Below are 20,231 nucleotides of genomic sequence, written 5' to 3'. Positions count from 1 at the left end.
GCACGGGCCTCACTCCTGCAAGAGCAGTGCAATTGCTGTACAAATGTAATCTTTAAAAAAAATGCAATTTAAATTTAATAAATGTAATAGAGGGATAGAGGGATAACCTTTCAACAGAGGAAATGCTTAGGAACAAAGAATGGTGGTGGACCTGAGGATAGCTCCGTTGGTAATGTGAGGGTGCAGTACATATCTTACAATGAATATATTTTTTAAAAAATCCCCAAAATGATACAGCATTGCTCTTGATGGAGAGGCAATCTTGTCCTTCTTTGTTTTTAAAAGCCTGCATGAGAACTTGTGTGATAAATCAAGTCAGCACTCACTCACTCTTATAAACTGTAGCTATGGAGATGGGTCACAGGATTGTGCTTAATCTTCAGTGATATTGCAGATATTGTTAAAATGGCACTCGTGACGGTCCTAGAGGAATGCACAGATGTCTTTCACGGGACATGGGACTTGTGATTTGGGGAATGGATTTCAGATCCAGGTTATGGAATCTGAAGGAAGGTTCCCCCAAAGCCCAAATACTTCCCTTCATCTCTCACACTGGTATCACTTCGTATTGACTAGGGGCAAAATGACAAAATTATAACACTTCCCCTTTCTACCTCACACAGCCAGCTTCGTAAAAAAAAATATGTGTGGCATCTTATGCTGCTGAAATGTAAACCTTAAAACTCGAGTCACTTCCTTATCATCAGAAGTAGAAGAATGTGTATTTTATGAAAATACTCTGTCTGTGATGACATTTAATTAAATTGGATTTACTAAATGGTTCAGAAAGCCTGTTTTCCAATTAACTGAAGCGTTTCACAGGCAGGCTATTTCTCTACCTGCTGTGGTGCCTTAACAGCACAGGCATGGTGCTCAGGCTCAAAGATTTACCAAGGGCAGGCCCTTCTCGGAGCACTGTGCCATAAGCCAAAATAGAAAGAGGGACATGCTCTGATCTTGTCTTGCCCATTCTAGGGTAAGAAATACAGCTGATATAATCACCGAAAGATTTCAGAATTATCTGTTTACAGGCAAAATATGATTTGCTCAGTATTTCTGTAGTCGCTGACTGCATATGGATGGACTATGAGCTGCATGTAATACAAACACATCAAAGATTGTGTAGCTGAGAGAAATGTATTTTGTTTTGTCAAATTCTGCTGCTTCACAATGCATCTGTGATCACTCTTGGCTGCGAGGTGGGGCAAAGAACAAGGTGCAGAGGTGTCGCAGCCCAAGTGCAGGTTCAGTGAAAGAAACGATAGCGGCATCTTGAAATGCGCAAAAGCTGGAGATTCAATAATACACCCCCCCCCCCATTCTCGAACTCTGGTAGTTTTGTTTCATCAGTCTCAATCACCTCATTCCATATGAGTTTGTCTGTGAATCCCTCTCAATGGTGGAGCCCCTTCTGTGTGACCCACTGTCTTCAGAGGTGTGGTGAGGGTGCACAAGAGACAAGATCTTTTTATATGGTACCTAGACTGTGGAACAGTGCCCCAAGGGTGGTATTCCTGCCCCATCACAGCCCTCTTTTAGGTAGGCAGTCAAGCTTCCATCATTCCAGCAAATTTGTAAGCAATTGTGGCCTTATGCCACTGTTTCTGTCTCTTGCAGTTTTTTCTTGGAAGATATGTTTTTGTATTGTTTTATAGTTTTATGGCAAGCTTCCTCGGATATCAGCTTGCAGAAAAGCAGGGTATAAATTGTAATAGCAAAGAAACATTTATTATTTATTTGTATGCTTATTATTATTATTATTATTTGCATTTCTTCCATAATTGAGTTCATGGTAGTATAGGTGGGGTCTCCAGATCCAGATCTACTTATTCCAAGTAGATCTTATTTGTCTCCATGCCTTCAGGGGTGGAGAACTTGCGGCACTCGCTATGTTGCTAGAGAACATCATCCCTGACCATGCATGAAAAAGGACCAAGCTGGCTGAGTTCCACATGTGGCTCTTGGGCTACAGGTTGCCCACCCCTGGCCTACCACTTCCCAATAATGCTTTTAAATCATTAGTGGTTGTGTGAGAGCATAGCCTTCACCCTCTCAGTTATGTCATTTAAATACACATACCAAACTCAGAAAGCTTAGGAAAGTAATTTGTTATTAGGGAGGCAGGTAGCCAAGCAAGTGAATGTATCCCTGGAGGTTTTTAAGGAGCTCTTCTTGAAGAAGCTTTTCCCCAGGGAGTAAAACTGAGTTTTTAATAATAATAATAATAATAATAATAATAATAATAATAATAATAATAGCAGCAACATTTTTTTAAAAAATGTGGAAAACAAGCTCAACTGACCAAGTTTAATTACATTTTAAAAAGGTAAAGAATTATTTTTCCAAAAAGCTGCCACATGCATTTTGAAACCTACCATGTACTTGAGATTGGTGCCAATGGTCTCTCTGTGATGCTGTTTAGCCTGTAGTAATCCAAAAAGGTTCTGGCCACATTCCTTCCTAGTTTCATATCTGTGAGTGTCTAATTAAGGAGAATTGCTTAAAAGGGGTTTTTAAAATCCAATTCAGCTGCAAAGGTAAATTACAGTGATATGATACATAAGCAAATTTGAGATTAATACTCCAATAGATCTGACCTTAATATTTATCAACAGGTTTACAAGTGTCATAATTGGGTATCACTTTTGTTCAAACCAAACAATAATATGTTGCTAAAATTGTAATGTATGCTCCCACTTGAATTACCTCACACACTCTCATGTGATTTGGCTAGTCTAAAGAGGATTCTCAACTCCAGAAAGGGAATTTTACGTACAGCTTGATTATGTATCACCTTTACATAACCTACTGAACCAAACACCCTGTCCCTTCAGCAAACACCAATGATTGTCCATGATTTTGTATGCACTTTCATTTTGCGCACACATACATTACTGTATATTATTAGCTTTTCGTCCATTCTGAAACTTAAATCTATTTGTGTCTTGTACAAATGCAGTTATCAGTAATTACCTGGTGCAATTTCCAGTAGTGGGAAATTCCAGAAGTATAACATTCCAGGGTTTCCAGGCATCTTATGTAAAGATGCCAACTTCTAAATGAAGCATTTGTTATTACCCGCCTACTCACATTAGGGATATCAAAACAAATGAATTTAAGATGCAGAGTTCACACTCTGTGGGGGGAAATATCTCTGCTCATTATTTTTCCTTCAAATAGAGAAGATGACTAATGTGAAATCATGTAAAGTCTTAGCTCTGTGGCTGAAAGCTGGAAGTATTATACAGAGAAACTAATCCAAGAGGTTTGTAAATGAGCTACAGTCTAATTGTAGAAATGACCCTGAAGCCAATGCAGGATTATTATTCAACTGGGGCAAAGGGAGACAAAGTAGTAGAAATGCCATACACACACACACACACACACACACACACACACACACACACACACATTCAGAATCAACTTTTATTAGCACAAATGTGCCAGGTTTCAGCTTGTATCAAACTATTTCTCATATTCAGATGATTGGGGGGGGGTTAAACCTGAAGGGGGGTAAATCTGGATTGTACCACTTCCGACTGAAGGTGGGGGAATCACATCATGGAAATCTGTAAGAAGACTTCACACTCTTGGAAATAACTGAGCTTTCATTTAAAACAAGGACACTAATCACTTCAAGTAATGTTTGATGTCAGCTCAGAACCAACCACTGTTTGACATGAAGGACCTAACCCAAGTTCTAGCCAGGGGTAGAGAATCTGTGGCCCCCCAGATGTTGCAAGACTATAGTTCCATCATCCTTGAACATGCTTGCTGGGGCCGATGGGAAAGTTTTTAAAAAAGAAAGAAAACATTCATTATATCATTCAGAAGGTATTATTATTATTATTATTATTATTATTATTATTATTATTATTATTATTACTCTGCTTCTTAATGTAGCACAAGTCTCAGTGACCAAAACCTTTTCTAAAGTCCTGCAGATACACTGTGCAGCATCTGTTTCATTTATTCTTTCTCCGGATTTTGGCTTAACTCAATTTGATGTAGGTGCATATGAGATGTCAATTGTTTCATCTATCATTGGCTCCAGGTGTTTAGTACTTCATAGATCTCCTGCATAAAGCTGCATTGGTAGTCTGAAAAAGCTTGATCTTGGGATGTTGCTCAGTCACTTTTTGCAGACAATTGCATCTCAAAGGAGATAAAGGCTTTGCACCTTTACTATTGTAATGATTCTCTTATCTCAACTTCAGATGCGCTCCACGTGTCTCTGTCCTCTAAACAGTTGAGCTGGTAACAAATGAAATAAGGGTGCTGAAAAAGGCGGGCTGGTTCTTAAAATCCACTGTACAGGGACTCTTGGTCCACTGTAACCGCAGCAATGTCTTCAACTGGCTCCTTTTTCTTTCTTTTTCTTGACTTTTATTTTCAGTTTTTCCTCTTACACTATCCTGCATTTGCAATCTATAAAATTATGCCACAGGAGAAAGAGAGAAAAAAACTTACTTGACCCAATGCAGTGCTTACTTCAATGGAACTAACAATGGCTGCTTCCCTGGATTTCAATTTTCCAAAGGTGTTCCCCAGAGCATTGGTTCCTGCTGTCATTGACATCCTCATGATGGCTATTGGATTAGTATTCCTTCCTCTTTTCTGCCCCAAATGACATGGTGAAAGACCTGCTCTTGGAAAAACAGAAGTGGCAGCAGTTCCTCCTCTGCTAGTGGCTAAATTCCAATACCTTTGGAAGGAATATAAGAAACCTTAGCCCCCTAGGAAAGGATATCATTTGAAGTTAATAGCGGGTGAAATTTCCTGTAACGCTATCAATTACCCGTTTTTACCCATCCCAACTGGTCAGATAAAGGCGCGTAAAATCTTGCTCTTTATTTAAATCCAAGTAAAACCCCATACTTCTGATTAGTTTCAGTTTCTTATTATGCAGTATCTTTTCCACTTCTATAGTCCTCTTTGCTGTCATATTGAAACACTTTGGGGAGTCATCCATTGCCAGTTTTCACTCAAGAAGATTTGTTGCTCCTGTTTAGTGTCAGTCTGCTCACAACCATTCCCTGTAATCGCAGCTTCAAGAACTGCACACAGAGCCTTCTTCCAGCAATAAAAACCTCAATTTGGAAACCTGTTAGCGCTATGAGTCTTTAGGGGAGATACTAGGCACTGTAGCTTTAATAGCTCACTGATCATTTAATAATGTTGCCACTGCAGAGACCAGTGGCACTACGATCCATCCTTCCGCTTGTTTTACTTCTTAAATTGTGAGGTCATTTTGCTTTCAAGATTGTGGTTTGACTTTCCACCCCCCGTTTTGCAAAGCAGTGGCAATTATTGGAAATAATAGGACTCCTTTCAAAGCCACAATCTCATTTTAATAAGATCTGTTGTGTCATTTCTGTGCCACAGTGAGTGAGGCTTCTGCCGCGATAAGGATTTGACAAGGGCAAAGCCAGTTAGCAGCGCCGTTCAATATTTGATAAGTCCTTTGGGGGTCTCCATCAAACGGATTGGATCTTAACTTTTATGTCTCTTCTAGAGGACAGCACCTCCATCAACCTGAAATGCTATTGGCTGGGTCATTAGTTATGGAACTCATCCAAGTCTATCCCCCTAAGAGGATTAAGAACTATGACCTTCTAGGCTGGAGGTATCATTTGACAGACCTGTGTGCTTCTTTGTTTTATGCAAGCAGTTACATTATGAAAAAAGAGGAGGAAGAGGGAGGGAGATGCATACAGAGGAAAAAGCCAACAACAAGATACAGCTCTGCTGAGTATGCCAACTTTGCTAGAAAGTCAGTTTTCCATTACAGAAATTGCAGCGTTTATCAAGAAGAGAATTTCCCCTCTTTCATGTAACTAAGGCCTAGGAATATATTTTTGTCGGTTTCATTAAGAAATAGGTCCTTTGGTGTGTGGGTGTGTGAGTACCGATGTTCAAGACTATGGAAGCTTTTCCTGAGCTGAAACTCTGTCAGGTACACCTCTTTCATCACAGTTGCACTAAATGAGTATTATAAATCATCCTCTCCTCTCACACACCCCACCTAGCAAACCCAGCAATTCTCCCCACTACCTGGGTGAATATTTTCTCAGCTTCAAAATGCAGATTTCCCCCCCCCTTTAATGTTCACCTACACTTGGGAATGCATGTAGAAAATTAGAATATCAAAGAGAATGGTCCAAGCTAGTCAACTTCCCTATGTGCTAGTTTTCTATGTACACGGATTTTTAAAAACAGGATAATAGAAAGACCCGCATTCAGTTGCCATAAGTCTGTTGTAGTGGGTTGCAGGTGGGACACTTCATATGAGATTTTGAGCTGAGCTGCATGTTTAAAAGAATCATGAGAATGTATATATAAATACCTCCCAACATACTTGCATGTAGAAAAGCTGCATGTTGTGAATGAGCTTAGCCTTCTATAGTGCAATTTTTCTCTTTGCAGATAGTTGTTTGTAGGGATGGGGTACAAAATTGGTTGAGTTCACATTTGAAGGTGAACCTGCCTAATTTGCTCTGCCTGAAGCAAAAAGTGAACTGGAGGAAGGACAGCTATCCTTTGAAATTTGCACTTCTCTGAATTTTGCAATGTAGTTCTCCAGACAATGTGTACAAAAAATGCATCTGCTTGAGCAAAGGGTGCATCAAAAGACAACATCATTACAAAAATGCTAATGAATTTTCACGAGGACCCTTTTTTAAAAAGGAAATTTGGAACTGATATGGACAACGACAGAAGCGTTTTTTTCAATAGTGGGCTGTATTCAAACACATGGTCCTGCACCTGTAGTCTGGAGTGGTGCAATCCAAGAAAGACTGTACTTTATTATTCTTCTCAGCATATACGTTAGCAAGCAGAGAAAACGCAGCAACATCAAGTGCTTCCTCTCTCTCTCTTTTTAGAAAAAAGGTGCCAGTACTCGCCATGAAGTTGTTACAGGAAGTGACACACTTTTAACATTGGGGTTTTTTTTTATAAGGTGCCAGTACTGTGTACCCTTGAGTACCCCCAGATAAAGCACTGCCAGCATCAATAGCTCTATGTGAAAGGAGATACAATTCATTGCCCAGTGATTTAACACCGATTCTTTCTAAAAGAATATATAAGCTGTTCCCACAATGTATTTTAAAGCGTTATAAATTGTACTTCAAAAAATTATGTTCTGTCAAGAGGATGGCACAGACTGCTTTCCAACTACCTGTCTACAAGCTGAATCAGAAACGGATTCCTTTACAGCACATTCCTATACATACTGTACCTGTTTAGAAGACCGTCTTGTTGAGTTTAATAGGATTTACTCTCAGATGAGCATGTCCACTAAGCGCCTAAAATTAGCTACCACAACCTGGCCAATGGTAATCTGGTCCAACACGTGCAGTGGAAATCATGGAAATGGCATGCTTAGGCTCGTGTCCAGTGAGGGGTTAAATAAGCCCCCTGTCAGCACAAGGATTTCCACTTGCACCACGGGACACACACCCACACACCCCTCTCCTCTCCCCATGCACCCCCTAAATCTGTTATGGGGTTTTATCCAATGTTTCAGAACAGATATAGAGAGAATGCAGGTTACATGCAGCGGGGGAGGGGGAGCCCTAATGCACATGTGGAAATCCTTGCACTGACAGGATGAGGGACTTGGATATTAAGCAGAATTCATATTGCACATGTCGGCTTGGGTGCGGCCTCACGCAACCAGATTCTGAACACAGAAGAAACAAATACAAACAATCCATGCAAACCAAGGGCAATGTTGAAATGTTTTGCCTGGTACAATGCATCACAAAGAAACACGAGGAATTACCTTAGTAAACGCTACTTGGCACACCAAATTGAAATGGATCAGATTTACTGGAAAAGAGTACAGTGGTACCTCGGTTTATGAACACAATTGGTTCCGGAAGTCTGTTCATAAACTGAAGCGTTCATAAACTGAAGCGAACTTTCCCATTGAAAGTGATGGAAAGTGAATTAATCCGTTCCAGATGGGTCCGCGGCGTTCGTAAACCGAAAATTCATAAACCGAGGTGTTCATAAACCGAGGTTCCACTGTAAGGAAATCTGATGTCCGAGGACCTGGGCTGAATTATGGAGAAAGGTTTTCGGTCTTCTCGTTGGATGTTGGATATTGCTGTCATGCAATCACAACAAGGGAAGGGGTCCCATAACTTATCCCGTTTGGATTCCCAGCCTTATACTGTACAATTACTGATTGACAGCCATCCATTCTCTTCTTAGAGACCTTTTGGGAAGGCTGCTCTGCAGCTTCCCTGAGGTATTTGCTCTACAGCCCACCTGTTTTTATGTCTAAAGCATTTTCTTCACCCCTAACGTTAAGAGCAGATGAAGTGGCATGGAAGCCAATTTGCTTGCACAGAACCAGCAGGCTCTATCATGATAGAGCTCCCCTGGGGGAAAGGTTGACAGCCTCTGATGCTGTACCTTTAAAAAAAAGACTTGCAGTCCCTAAGTAATAGTCATGCTCCAGCGTGTTTGGTATTTTGGCTGAGCTCAGTGCAAACCACAGTGATTTAAAGCTTGGAGATCAAGTAGGATACAGCAGATTCAGAATTATTTATTTCTTTACTGCAGAAAGCCTCACTACGGATTATTTACTGCATGTGGGGCTATTTAGGATGGGGGGGTTGCAGATTGATTGAAATTTTTCAATTAAAACAAGCAGTCTTTTAAAAAGATTTAAGGTTTTATCAGTGAGAAGAAAATAACTCAAAGAGGCAGAAGCTCTGGTAATTCTCTGGCTGCAAATAGGGGCCAAAAGGAAGGGGGATTAAGGAAACTTTCTTTTTCAAGGGAAGGTCAAAATTAAAATGGGGGAGAACCCACCAGCATTACTGTTTTCTCCTTCACAACATTCATGTTATCTCTCCTCCTTGGTTATCTCTGATGTCTGCTAATATTTATTGGGAACAAGGAATTGTTCTGGGGATTAATTACAATCAGAGAGCTGTTTCAGTCCACAGCACCATACGTTGCATCTGAATGAGATCTAGTGATATTATTCATATAGCATCAATGTGTGTGATGAAGAGGATGAAAACGAGGTTTGCAGAGGTCAGAATTTTTCAGCCTAATTTAAGGTGCTCCATCTTTTATCTGAGGGAGTACAGCGTTTCTTAGGGACATTAGTTGCATTCAGGCATCTCAGTAATAGTGCCAGTTAAGATGTTTTTTTAAAAAAAACTCCTCCTCCTCCTGGTATTGTATCTCAATCGCTTACGTAAATGTAGTGCTTCTGTATGCAATGGAAAGCTGGAATTCAGCTGGAAGTTCTAGTCAACACAGTTCCAATGAGTTAAAAAGCAGATGGAAACTTGGCAAAACCTATTTTATAGCCCCAAACAAAATTATTAGGTGCTTATCAGGACTGCAATTGGTTAAAACATTACTCTAGACACTTTTAAAGGTGAAGAGGGGAATAGACAGCGGTATTCCTGAGATTCAAACTAGAATGAGCAAAGGGAAAACGGAGAAATTACATGGGGTGATCTGCAAGGTTAGTCAGAGTGGAGTTATTGGGGAAAGAGGAGAAGAGCAAAATGAGGAAGAGGCAATAACTAAAAAGGCAGAGGATTAAACCAAGGGGGTTTAGTCCTCTGAGGGCCACCTTTTCTTGTGGGCAAGTTTATGGGTGTAGCCAAAGGCATAAGTAGAGAGGCCTGAAGGGGCACATTTGGCCCCTGGGCCTGAAGCTTCCCGGCCATGAAAACTACCCTTCTCGTCCCTGGGAAACCTGCCTGCCCCTTGAAAAATTCCTGAAGATACCCATGTGCCTCATAGATCATACAGGTATTGGTTGTCAGTAGTATATAAGACTGCAGCATGATTTAGTTTTGATTAAGATCCAGCTGCAAATGTTAAAGCACTGTAACCATCTCTACCAATGGGTTCTAGGTGTTGTTTTCCTCCTCAGGTGTGTTGGTTCCCCCCACCCTAAATGCATTGCATTGCTAAGAAGAGAGAGAGAACCTGCTGAGGGATGCTTGCCCCGTGAGTTATGGTAGGTTAGAATTTTATAGGATAAAATCCTGGTACAACAAACAGCACTGTTTTTTTCTAAAAAGCTTTTATGTAAGTAATCCATAATTTATTACTAAAATTGGGTATTAGAAGGGGCTGGAGGAAAATAATTGACTGGAGGAGAAGTAACACTGTCAACTCCAATCCCTCAAGGCCCATAGATTTCCCCAACCTCAGCTTCCCTTCCCTGCTTAGATCCTGGGCACCTGCCAAGTAAGCAATCTGAAGAACTACATATTGACCAAACATAATTGCGGTTCTCATTGTGCCCATTAACAAGGAAAGATGGAGCATGAGGTTGAGAGGCAGACTGTAACAAGAGAGAGAGAGAGAGAGAGAATGTATACCCCCACACCACTTTTCATTTATAGGAAAATACCAAAATGGTTTCCAGTGTATTAAAACTATACAAAATTAATTAAAATCCACGAGTTAAATAAAACAGTATCAAACAACAAAAATAAACAGCACAGTAATCCGGTGTGAGGTATCAAGCTAAAGTACATTGCAGATCAGCTGCATTCAGTTTGGTAGATCACAAGTTGTGCAAGCCTACTGTCATGTCCTCAACTCAGAATAAGCTAAACAAACCAATGCTCTGATTCAGCCCCGCCCCTTATATTTCCACACCTGTCATAACCTGGTAAACTTCCTAAGCAGTTGTTAAATCCTGTCTCCCCCACCCCAAGTAGTTATAATTTCCTGGTCAGTAATATTTTTATAGGTACTGTAGTTCATTCTCTCCAGGAATTCTCTTGCTCCTCTCAAATTGTGTCAAGTCTCCTGAGGAATCCCTGGGCCACCATCTGCCTTAAGGAAGATGTGACTATGGACAGAGTTCAGATACAGTCAAGAGCAGGCATCCCCAAACTTCGGCCCTCAAGATGTTTTGGCCTACAACTCCCATGATCCCTAGCTAACAGGACCAGTGGTCGGGGGAGATGGGAATTGTAGTCCAAAACATCTGGAGGGCCGAAGTTTGGGGATGCCTGGTCAAGAGCAAGTGATCAAAATAGTGGTGTCCTATCCACCAGCAAGGATATTTTGAGGTCTAGGCCTAGACTGAATGAGTGAAGAAGGAAAGGAGTGATGGAGCAAATACAAGGGCCAGAAAACATTGCCAAAATAGTCTGTTTCCTAGACCCTACTACTGGAAATCATGTCGGGACAATAACAATTCTGAAGATGCATGGCAGGAAAGTGATTTTATGCATAATTTGCAATGGTAGGTGGAAAAACAAAACAAAACACCAGCACTGCTTGCTCTGTTTTTTGGGGGTAAGCTTACAATCCCAACTCAAGAAGTATAAATAAGATAGCTACTGAATCCCACTGACGAGAATTTAGTGCAAGTCCTTAATTAAAGAAGAACTAGAAGAAGAGTGGATGTCAGTTGAACACACTCAGGAGAATGCAGGAGCTTGGTGAAATTGAACAGGAGGAAAGCAAAAAATAGGAAGTAAATGGAAATTGTTCAAAGGTAATTGAATGTATGTCTGAGCATTTATGTGTGCTAGCTAGCAATAAATACACTTTGCGGCAAAGCAAGCCAGTATGGGCAAATAAAGAAAGTGCAGAAAGCAATCAAGGGGAAGGAAGAAGCATAAGCAAGCTGAACTAAAGTACTGTTTTGAGCTGGAATGGGAGAGGAATAACCGCCAGAGTGAGAGAGTCAGTTTGCACTCCTGCAGCTAATGCAGAATTATAGACATGGCAAGTAGGACAAAGCCCACACAATTGTCTTAAAAATATTAATATGCTGCCCACCACCTGTACAGAGGTACAATGCATAAAATAAATAAACCATATGATATGAAATATCATATGGTAGAAAGTCGGTACCAAGATACCAGGCAGACATTCCAGGTCACTAAGTTGCTCAGTGTCAGGAAACGGAGCTTTTGCTGGGCCATGGCTATAGGGAGATTTAATGGGAATGCTGGATTGACATTTCTAAGGTGGGGGGGCGGGGATGCTGCTGCTGCTGCTGCTGCTGCTGCTGCTGCTGCTGCTGCTGCTGCTGCTGCTGCTGCTGCTAGGTGAGCATCTTTCATTGCTCTATGTACAGGGAGTTAATACAGAGAGTATAATCCCTGTAGCACAAACAGCACCATTTAGAACAGTCTTTTTCAACCTTGGGTCCCCAGCAATTGTTGGAATACAACTCCCATCATCCTTTGCTAGCAGGGCCAGTGTTCCAGGATGATGGGAGTTGCAGTCCAACAACATTGAGAACCAAGGTTGAAAGAGGCTAAGTGTCTCTGGGACTCTGAACTCCTGCTGGGGAATGGAAATCCTTTGCTTTGTCTCCAGTCCACTTTCCCAGCTTGATCCTTTGAAATATTTGGTTCAGAAGCATGAAGAAGGTGGAAACTTTATCTAGATAAATTTATGTTTAGCTCCCTTGAACAGGTGTATAAGAAATGGAGATTAGTTTGCCATAGGTCCAAATTACACTCTGTCTTAAGAAGGGGACTGGCTTCCACTGGTCGCAATTTACCATTAACATGATGAATAGTGACATGATTAATAGTTCTCCTTTGGGAATCACATACGTACACTGAAACACAAGACTACACAGGCCGGAAGGGAAGTGTTGAGATATCCTAGCACCTGGATTCATTTTCTCAATTTTCTATTGGCAAGAACAGGAACTGCAAGTTTCTAATTTTTTTGGAGGAATTAGAGCCTTCTGCTGCCACCTGCTGGACCACGATCGATTGCAGCACTCCAAATATTTCCATTTTCCAATGCTCTTGACTCCATTCTACACACTCAGTTTTTGCATATTGGCAGAGCAAGCAAGGGACTCCAACTCCATGAGACAGGCCAAAGGAAATAGACTTCAACTGTGCATTTAGACCTTGGGAGGAAATGGGCAATTTTGAAGTTCAGAATATCTATGTATCTACAATCTTCTGGCTGCTAATACTGCTGGGTTTTTTAATAACTTATTAAAAAATATGGTTGTTTGGCCATCTTTCAGGTGTGTGCAAGAGGATGTAGAAGCAGCTATCCAGATTGGGGTTCCAGGTGCGTGTGGGTTGTAGGTTTTTTTTTGGGGGGGGGGCTTCAAGCAGAATCAAAAATGAAAGAAGAAAATCTCTGAACGCTGAACCTATTCCTGGTCTCTGACCCATGGGTTATATTTAAGTTGGTTTGCCCAGAATCTTATTTAAATTGCTGAGAAATCTGTGTAGCCATTGCTCAAATCCTGAGCTGGTGAATTAGCTTTTCAAATATTTTATAATATGTATTAAAAGTAACATGGAGGGTGTGTCAGGTAATAGTAGTAGAAGTAGTAGTAGTAGAATGAATGAATGAATAATGTGTGATGTTGAACAGAGCCATGATGATTATTATTATTAATTATTAATTTATTCCCCTTCATGGATCACTGCCTTGTCGTGGCAACAACAACAACAACAACAACAACAACACCCCGCACATCTGGCTGGGTTTCCCCAGCAACTCTGGGCGGCTTCCAACAAATGTAAAAATGTAATGTAAAAATACATTAACATTAAGTTGACATCTGCACAGCAAAGCAACACATATGGAAGGAATATGTACAGAAATTCTTCTAGATCTGAAATGTCCCTCCCCCTTTCTCTTTCTTAGGTAATGCCTACTTCTGGGGCTAAATTGCTACTGATGTGTAGTGGCTGTTCTCATGATCAGCACTGGCCACATTTCACCACTGCGTGATTAACTTCCAGTCGCATGGCTACCACATAGTCAACACTGCTAGACAGCTCAATTATTTTAACAAGGAACAAAGGAGTCTTTTCACCTTTCTTGCACCTTCAACAACTCACTTCAAAGGCAGGCAGTGAATTTGCCCTGCAGGGATAACCCCTATGGGACCCGGATATCACTTATCGAGTCGAAAGATTGTGCCCTAGTCTAGGCTGATGTGAAGTGCAGCACCCTTGGCTTGAGTTCTTTCCCCTTCCTCGCTTCAACCCCAGCACAAAAAAACCTGTCACCTTGGCTAGGAAACATACTACCTCAATCACAATCACACTTCAATCACCAGACTGTCTCTTTCTCAGCTCCTGTCCTTGGTTCTGAGTATTTACAGCCCATCTGTCAGTCTCAAACACACTTCTCATTCAAGAGGGGAATTAATCTCTCTCCTCCCCCACCTCCACTACACATTTGCCATGAACTGCTTCCCTTTATCTCATCAAACATTTTCTTTGACTTGGGAAATGCTTTGCACCCACCACATCTGGGCAGGTGCACTGTTACTTAGTTGCCCCCTATATGGCTTTCCCAGCTAACAGACATATCCACTGCATTTTTTTAAAGTAGGTACAGAATTCAGATGCCACATGAGTGCCGTCTCTATGCCTGTGCATTAAATAAGAGCCAACTTTTTGTAGAACATGTCAACAATGTGCCATTAATGTATAGAGCCCCATTCCAGATTCCCTAGCATTTTTGCTTGGGAAAGAAGGGGGTGGGGTTGGCAAGGTGGCAGTGACAAAGATATACTGCTGTAGAACTGACCTTCTAATTACTTTAATATCAACCCAGTGCAGAATTTAGGGTGATGTGAGCCATTCTTCCATACAGGGTGCTGAGCCATGGGGGCACACAATTGAGATGATCCACAATGGTGAAGATTTTGGGGTGCCAAATGTTAGCCTTGCAAAGGGTGCCATATTTTGAAAGATTACCAAAGTCTGCCTCCAATCAACCTCCCACACTATGGTAACCAGGAATTTCAGATTTCCTAAAAAGAGAAACATACTCCAATCCTATAATTGCCATTGGCAGTTCTTTTCAGATAGTCGAGAAGAAAATGATAAAGGTGTATGTGTTTTCCCAATACAACCCCATTGTCATTCTCAGATTTTTGTAGTACTTATTTTTTGTTTTTTGTTTGTTTTAAAAAAAGACCCTTCATAAGGCGGTTTTGACTGTATGCTCCACAGGAAATAGCACCTGTATTAAACCACCTTCAACACTATTATCTAAAAAGGCTTGCATCCTAAATGCTTATACTGCAACAGACATGTGCACTTATAAGATAGATACAGTGATCTTTATTACATTCCTCTAATTGTGCTACATGTTTTATTTAACTGTAATAAGTACAGCCCAATGTGGAAATGATTTTAAAAAACCCAAAGGATGTTAAACTGTGCACGCAGGCTTGCTGTCATTTACTGGTGTTTATATTAAACACTGCCTCTTCCTGTCTTGTTCTTCTGCCAACATTAATGCCTGGCTAATGATGCAGATTGCAACTCCTGTGACAGAAGATAATTGTGCAGGCATGGTTCCTTCACACTTGAATTTACAGTGTCTGTTAGCATGGTAAAAGGAAGAGCAGAAGGGACTGCAAACAAACTTGGCTTCAAGTGAACTAAAAAATAAAAAATCTGCCTAACATCCACCCACATTTGTGGTTTCATATGCAGTTGCTAATGTGTGCAGTGTTCATCCACTAGCCCTCCTAGGCTACATCAGTTTAAAACAGGTGAGAAGGTACTCATTCTTCACGTGGTGAATGTACAGGGAGTCAGTCTGGTGCTTTCCAGCTATTGTTGGACATCAGCCCCCGGCAGCATGGCCAATGGTCAAGGATGCTGGGAGCTGGAGGCAAACAATATCAGAGGGCACTACATTGGCTATACCTGGATTAATACTGTAGTGGGTTAGAAGATTTGGATTTAGGAGCCCTGTGGTCAAAACCCTACTTGGACCATGAAGATCACTGGGTTGCTTGGACAAAAGGATGGGATGTAATTGCAAGGGGCATATTTTATATTAGAAGTATATCCAAATTGTGAAAGTGTCTCTTGATTACCTAGATGGAGGATGCAAAGATATGTGTGTATGTGTGTGTAGAAACCTCTGGTTTTTATATGGCTGATCTTTTTCACATCTGTTTATTCACCTACTTTTTGCCTCTGACTACACTCACTGGCTGCATCTACTGGTAGCTGTGCTTGTCACTGATGAGTAGTCAAGAGAAAACGTGGCCTTTGGGATGAAAATGTTTCCCTCCTTGCCCTATTTTTATTTTATTTCATACAATTTATACACTGTAAAAAAATATCCCTCAAAGCAGTTTACAATAAAAATAAAACAATAAAATTATCCATTATAAAAATTAACAACAACTTAAAACTTTCAAAAAGTTGAAATAACAATAGACTAAAAACTGATTAAAGCTCACATCAACTTTCTAAACATTGAGGCAAAGGTAAAGGGACCCCTGACCATTAGGTCCAGTTGTGACCGACTCTGGGGTTGCGGTGCTCATCTCGCATTATTGGCCGAGGGAGCCGGTGTACAGCTTCCAGGTCATGTGGCCAGCATGACAAAGCCGCTTCTGGCGAACCAGAGCAGCACACGGAAACACCGTTTACCTTCCCGCTGTAGCGGCACCCATTTATCTACTTGCACGTTGAGGTGCTTTTGAACTGCTAGGTGGGCAGGAACTGGGACCGAGCAACAGGAGCTCACCCTTTCACGGGGATTTGAACCGCCGACCTTCTGATCAGCGAGCTCTAGGCTCGGTGGTTTAACCCACAGCGCCACCTGCATCCCTAAACATCTTGGTAGGCTTGTCTAAATAAGAAGTTTTTAACAGGCCCTGAAGAGAGCACAGTGAAGGTGCTTGCTTGCCTGGTGTCAACAGGCAGGGCTTTCCAAAGTGCAGGTGCTGCCACACTAAAAGATCAAGTTCTTGCAATGGGTATTATGGAACACCTGTAACAGTGTTCTGCAAGAAGCAGTCGTGTGGGCATGTATGGGGTAAGGTAGACTCATAGGTAAACAGATCAAATGTTACACAAACAAAGTAGCTGTTCTTTGAGAATGCGGTTGTGGGTAGAAGAGTTTTTGCGTTGCAGTTCAGCCATTATATGAACAATGTGGAATTATTAATTGAGGACAGTGTAGCTGGGTGTTTAGTAATGCATCATCTAATGGACAGTATATGTGCTTGTTCTGTAGCAAGCATCCTTCTTTTATGCTTTCAAAAATAAAATAAAATGTAGCAGTAGCCCGAGGGAAAGAGGGGAGGGAAGAGAAACAATTTACCTTAATGACATGGTTTGCTTAAGAATTAAGTGTTGATGAAAGTTGAAAGCTAAAGCTTACTTTTTAATTCACAGACCAGCTGCAACACAGCATGAGGAGAGAGTGGGGGGTTGGCCGTTTCATTTGCTAAAACACCTTTCTCCTGGTACAATGATGACTATACTCTTCAGTAATTCAATTTAATTGAAATGCCACGCTTGTTAAATTCTAAGTCCTATATTGATCAACATATGTCAACTGTGGAAAATTGCACTAAATTGTGTTACATTTCCTGGGATGAGTCAACTGTCCACTGGTGTCTGAAGCAAGCTTAGGCTACCGAGGTAAGATTGGACCAGGACTGATATTGCATCTAGAATTGGATTTTCTTATCAAGTCCTTTCTTTTCTTTTTAAAGAACAAATGAAAGAAAAGAGACATACCCAGAAAAAACTGCAGGATCTCATAAGCGTCGGTAATCAGGCTATGCCAGCCCAGCACTCTTTAAGAGCAAATATCGCAGCAGCTAAACTTAGTGGTAGTGTTGGCAATGGGAAGATTAATATCAGACTGTACTTAAGCAGCAGAGTAGTTGTAGCTACTTGGACCTGAGGTCTAAGGGCTGTAGGGCCAGTTCACATGTGATTCATTTCCTATAAGAACATAAGCGCTCTGCTGCATCACACACAACACCAACCAGTCCAGCATCCTGCTCCCACAGTGGCTATCCAAATGTCTATGTGATAGCACTCCCTCCTCATGATCCCAAGAAACTGGAATCCAGAGGCATTCTTCCCCTGATAGTGTTGGCCATTAGTTGCCAACAATAGCCTTAACTTTGAATTTATCTGAGCCCATTTTAAAGCCATCCAAGTTAGTGGCCATCACTACATCTTCTTATAGCAGATTCCATGGCTTAGCTATGCTTTAGAATGCACAGAGTCAGTTTCCTGATCCACTAGGTTGCAGTAATGAAACAGAAACCCCAAACCACTTCCATTTTTTAAAGCTGAAACCTGGCGGGGAGGCTTTGGGCATGCATATGTTGCTGGACTACAACTCACAGCATCCTTAACAATAGGCCAAGCTGGCTGGAGCTGATAGGAGAAGGAGTCCAACAACATCTGGAGAGTCCGAGGTTCCTCCTGCCTGCCTTGGTTTAAATATGGCAGCAAGCCACACACCAGATTGTGTTCAGATCACTTCTCAACTCGGACAGACTAACCACATGGAGTTAAAGAGATCAGCACCTGGCAGTTTCTCCTTTTTTAAGTGAGGATTCTCAGTAGCAACTGATTACACTGCACTTTCAGTGTGTTGCTTCACCTGTTAAGTGCCTCTTGCGTAACACTTTGAATGATAGGTGCTTTTACTTTCAAAAGCATTCAGAAGCCACATTCAAGCGCACACATACACACATGCACATGGCTTAATTGACGCTGTTTTCACAAGTCCTTCAAGTCACCTGCAATATCAAGTCATTTTAAGTGATATTTTCACAACCTATTTACTGAGGTACCTGCCAATCAATCCGCCCACACGGTAAAATAGAAAGTGTTTGGAAGATGGGACGAGCTTGGAAAATGGCAGAGAAACTGTCACTTTCCTCCAATGGCAGTCATCATGGTAGCTTTGCTGGATTACATTGCTTGACACTTCGCTGGAAATAAAATTTACAGGCTAAAGCCTCCACAATCTTGACAGCAAAAAAGCCCTGCTCTGCAAATCAATAAAATTCCACAGAGAAGATTGTGCCACACATGTGCACAAACACATAGTGAAATTCTATATAGATCTACTCGGATATAAGCCCATTGAATTGATGGTCCCCGGGGAACAGGTTTAGGGCTGCAGCCAAAATAGATGCATTTTATAAACACCCACCACTTTACTGCTTCTTTTCCTTTTAAATATATAAAGGGAAAGGGAACTGAACAGGACACAAAGCGGTAGCCCTTTGACTGTCATTATATATAAGTAACATATAGTGCATCAGAATAATCTGTAATTTCAGAACCTACTTTTATTTTACTTTTGGTTTTATGCCTTTGTTTTCCTCTGTTTCTATCCCAGCAAACAATAAGTGCTTGAGGGCATGGCAAGGGCTTGGGGCTTTGTCTGGTTATCTAATCTGTAGCAAGCAGCACAGGAAAAGAACGCAGAAACGCCGCTCACTGTCCTTACTGCTTCTCTTTGCACAAGAGAGTTCAGGAGGCAAGATGTTTTGCAATGTCCTCCATGGAGGCAGAATTTGTGGACACTAGTGTCATCAGTGAAGAATAGTAGCTGCACATCTTGCCATGTATCTCTGATTCTACAAGGGCACAATGATTCCAAGCTAATTAATGGTAGAAACAGGCAGTGGGTTGCATGGATAGAATCAGGGTGAAACAGGGCTAACTGCCCCCACTTTCCAGTGAGCAGCTATGGCTCATTGTGGCTGTCTTTTTCTTTCAGCTCTGATTTTGCAGCATTCACCATCCTCAGGAAAGAAAGATGAACCCAGACAGCAAATGTTGAGGTGGGTGAAATAGAAATGAATGGCTTCTTGTCGTATTGGACCAGCCCTAGTTTGATGTGTAGCCATTGATGAGCACTCTTTTGAGTATGGCTTTCCAACCAATTGTGAATCCACTTGAGAGTATTGCCGTCTAGCCCACATTTAACTAGTTTGCTAACCAAAAAACATGGACAACTTTGTCAAATGCTTTGCTGAAATTACATGTGCGGCATTCCCACAACCCATTAAGCTAGTCACCGAACTAACAGAGGGAGAGATAAAATTAGCCTGGCAGGATTTATTCTTGACAAAGTCATTTTAAACAAAACACAATGAACTCTCTTTATAATCTGTTGTATCAAATTTGTATCAACTATAAACTTGACCTGCAGTTTCCCAGAACTTCCTTTCCCCCATTATTTGAAGACTGGGACAACATTTGCCTGTCTCCTTTCCATCTCACCCATGGGCAAATTCAGAGTGGAGAGAGGCAAGAGGAGCAATAAAAGGTGGCGCTGGAATATAGGAGGTCCACAAGATAGGGAGTACGGTAATTGCCTATTTAAGTGACCCCACATGTTGATATTGTGAAGTGTGCGCAGCACAGGGCAAAACTACAGCAAAAACATTCCCTAGCAACTGTTTGCAAAAGCAGATAGCTACCTACCAT

The 20,231-nt window shown here is 41.3% G+C and overlaps 1 protein-coding gene and 1 long non-coding RNA gene across 5 annotated transcripts in view; one reads left to right on the top strand and one right to left on the bottom strand.

The window, feature by feature from the left end:
• BEND5 (BEN domain containing 5) overlaps nt 1-20,231 on the bottom strand; it is a 733,139-nt gene that overhangs the window by 3,153 nt on the left and 709,755 nt on the right. For both annotated transcript variants that reach the window (XM_088674073.1, XM_060276914.2), the window contains one exon: nt 2,376-2,472. In XM_088674073.1, the coding sequence (XP_088530199.1) occupies nt 2,376-2,472 (97 nt within the window). The remainder of the gene's footprint in view (nt 1-2,375; nt 2,473-20,231) is intronic.
• The window catches only part of LOC148685048 (uncharacterized), a 59,510-nt gene that overhangs the window by 30,651 nt on the left and 8,628 nt on the right, over nt 1-20,231 (top strand). For 2 of the 3 annotated variants that reach the window (XR_015951047.1, XR_015951048.1), the window contains one exon: nt 19,519-19,582. This is a non-coding gene — a long non-coding RNA (uncharacterized LOC148685048). Of the gene's footprint in view, nt 1-17,156; nt 17,406-19,518; nt 19,583-20,231 lie in introns of those variants that run through there. The other variant, XR_015951049.1, reaches the window with a different exon arrangement.

The sequence above is a fragment of the Zootoca vivipara genome, chromosome 7, assembly GCF_965207765.1.
Source record: "Zootoca vivipara chromosome 7, rZooViv2.hap1.1, whole genome shotgun sequence".
NCBI lineage: Eukaryota > Metazoa > Chordata > Lepidosauria > Squamata > Lacertidae > Zootoca > Zootoca vivipara.
The sequence above is the reverse complement of the archived record's forward strand: the minus strand, read 5'-3'. Positions and strand labels throughout refer to the sequence as shown.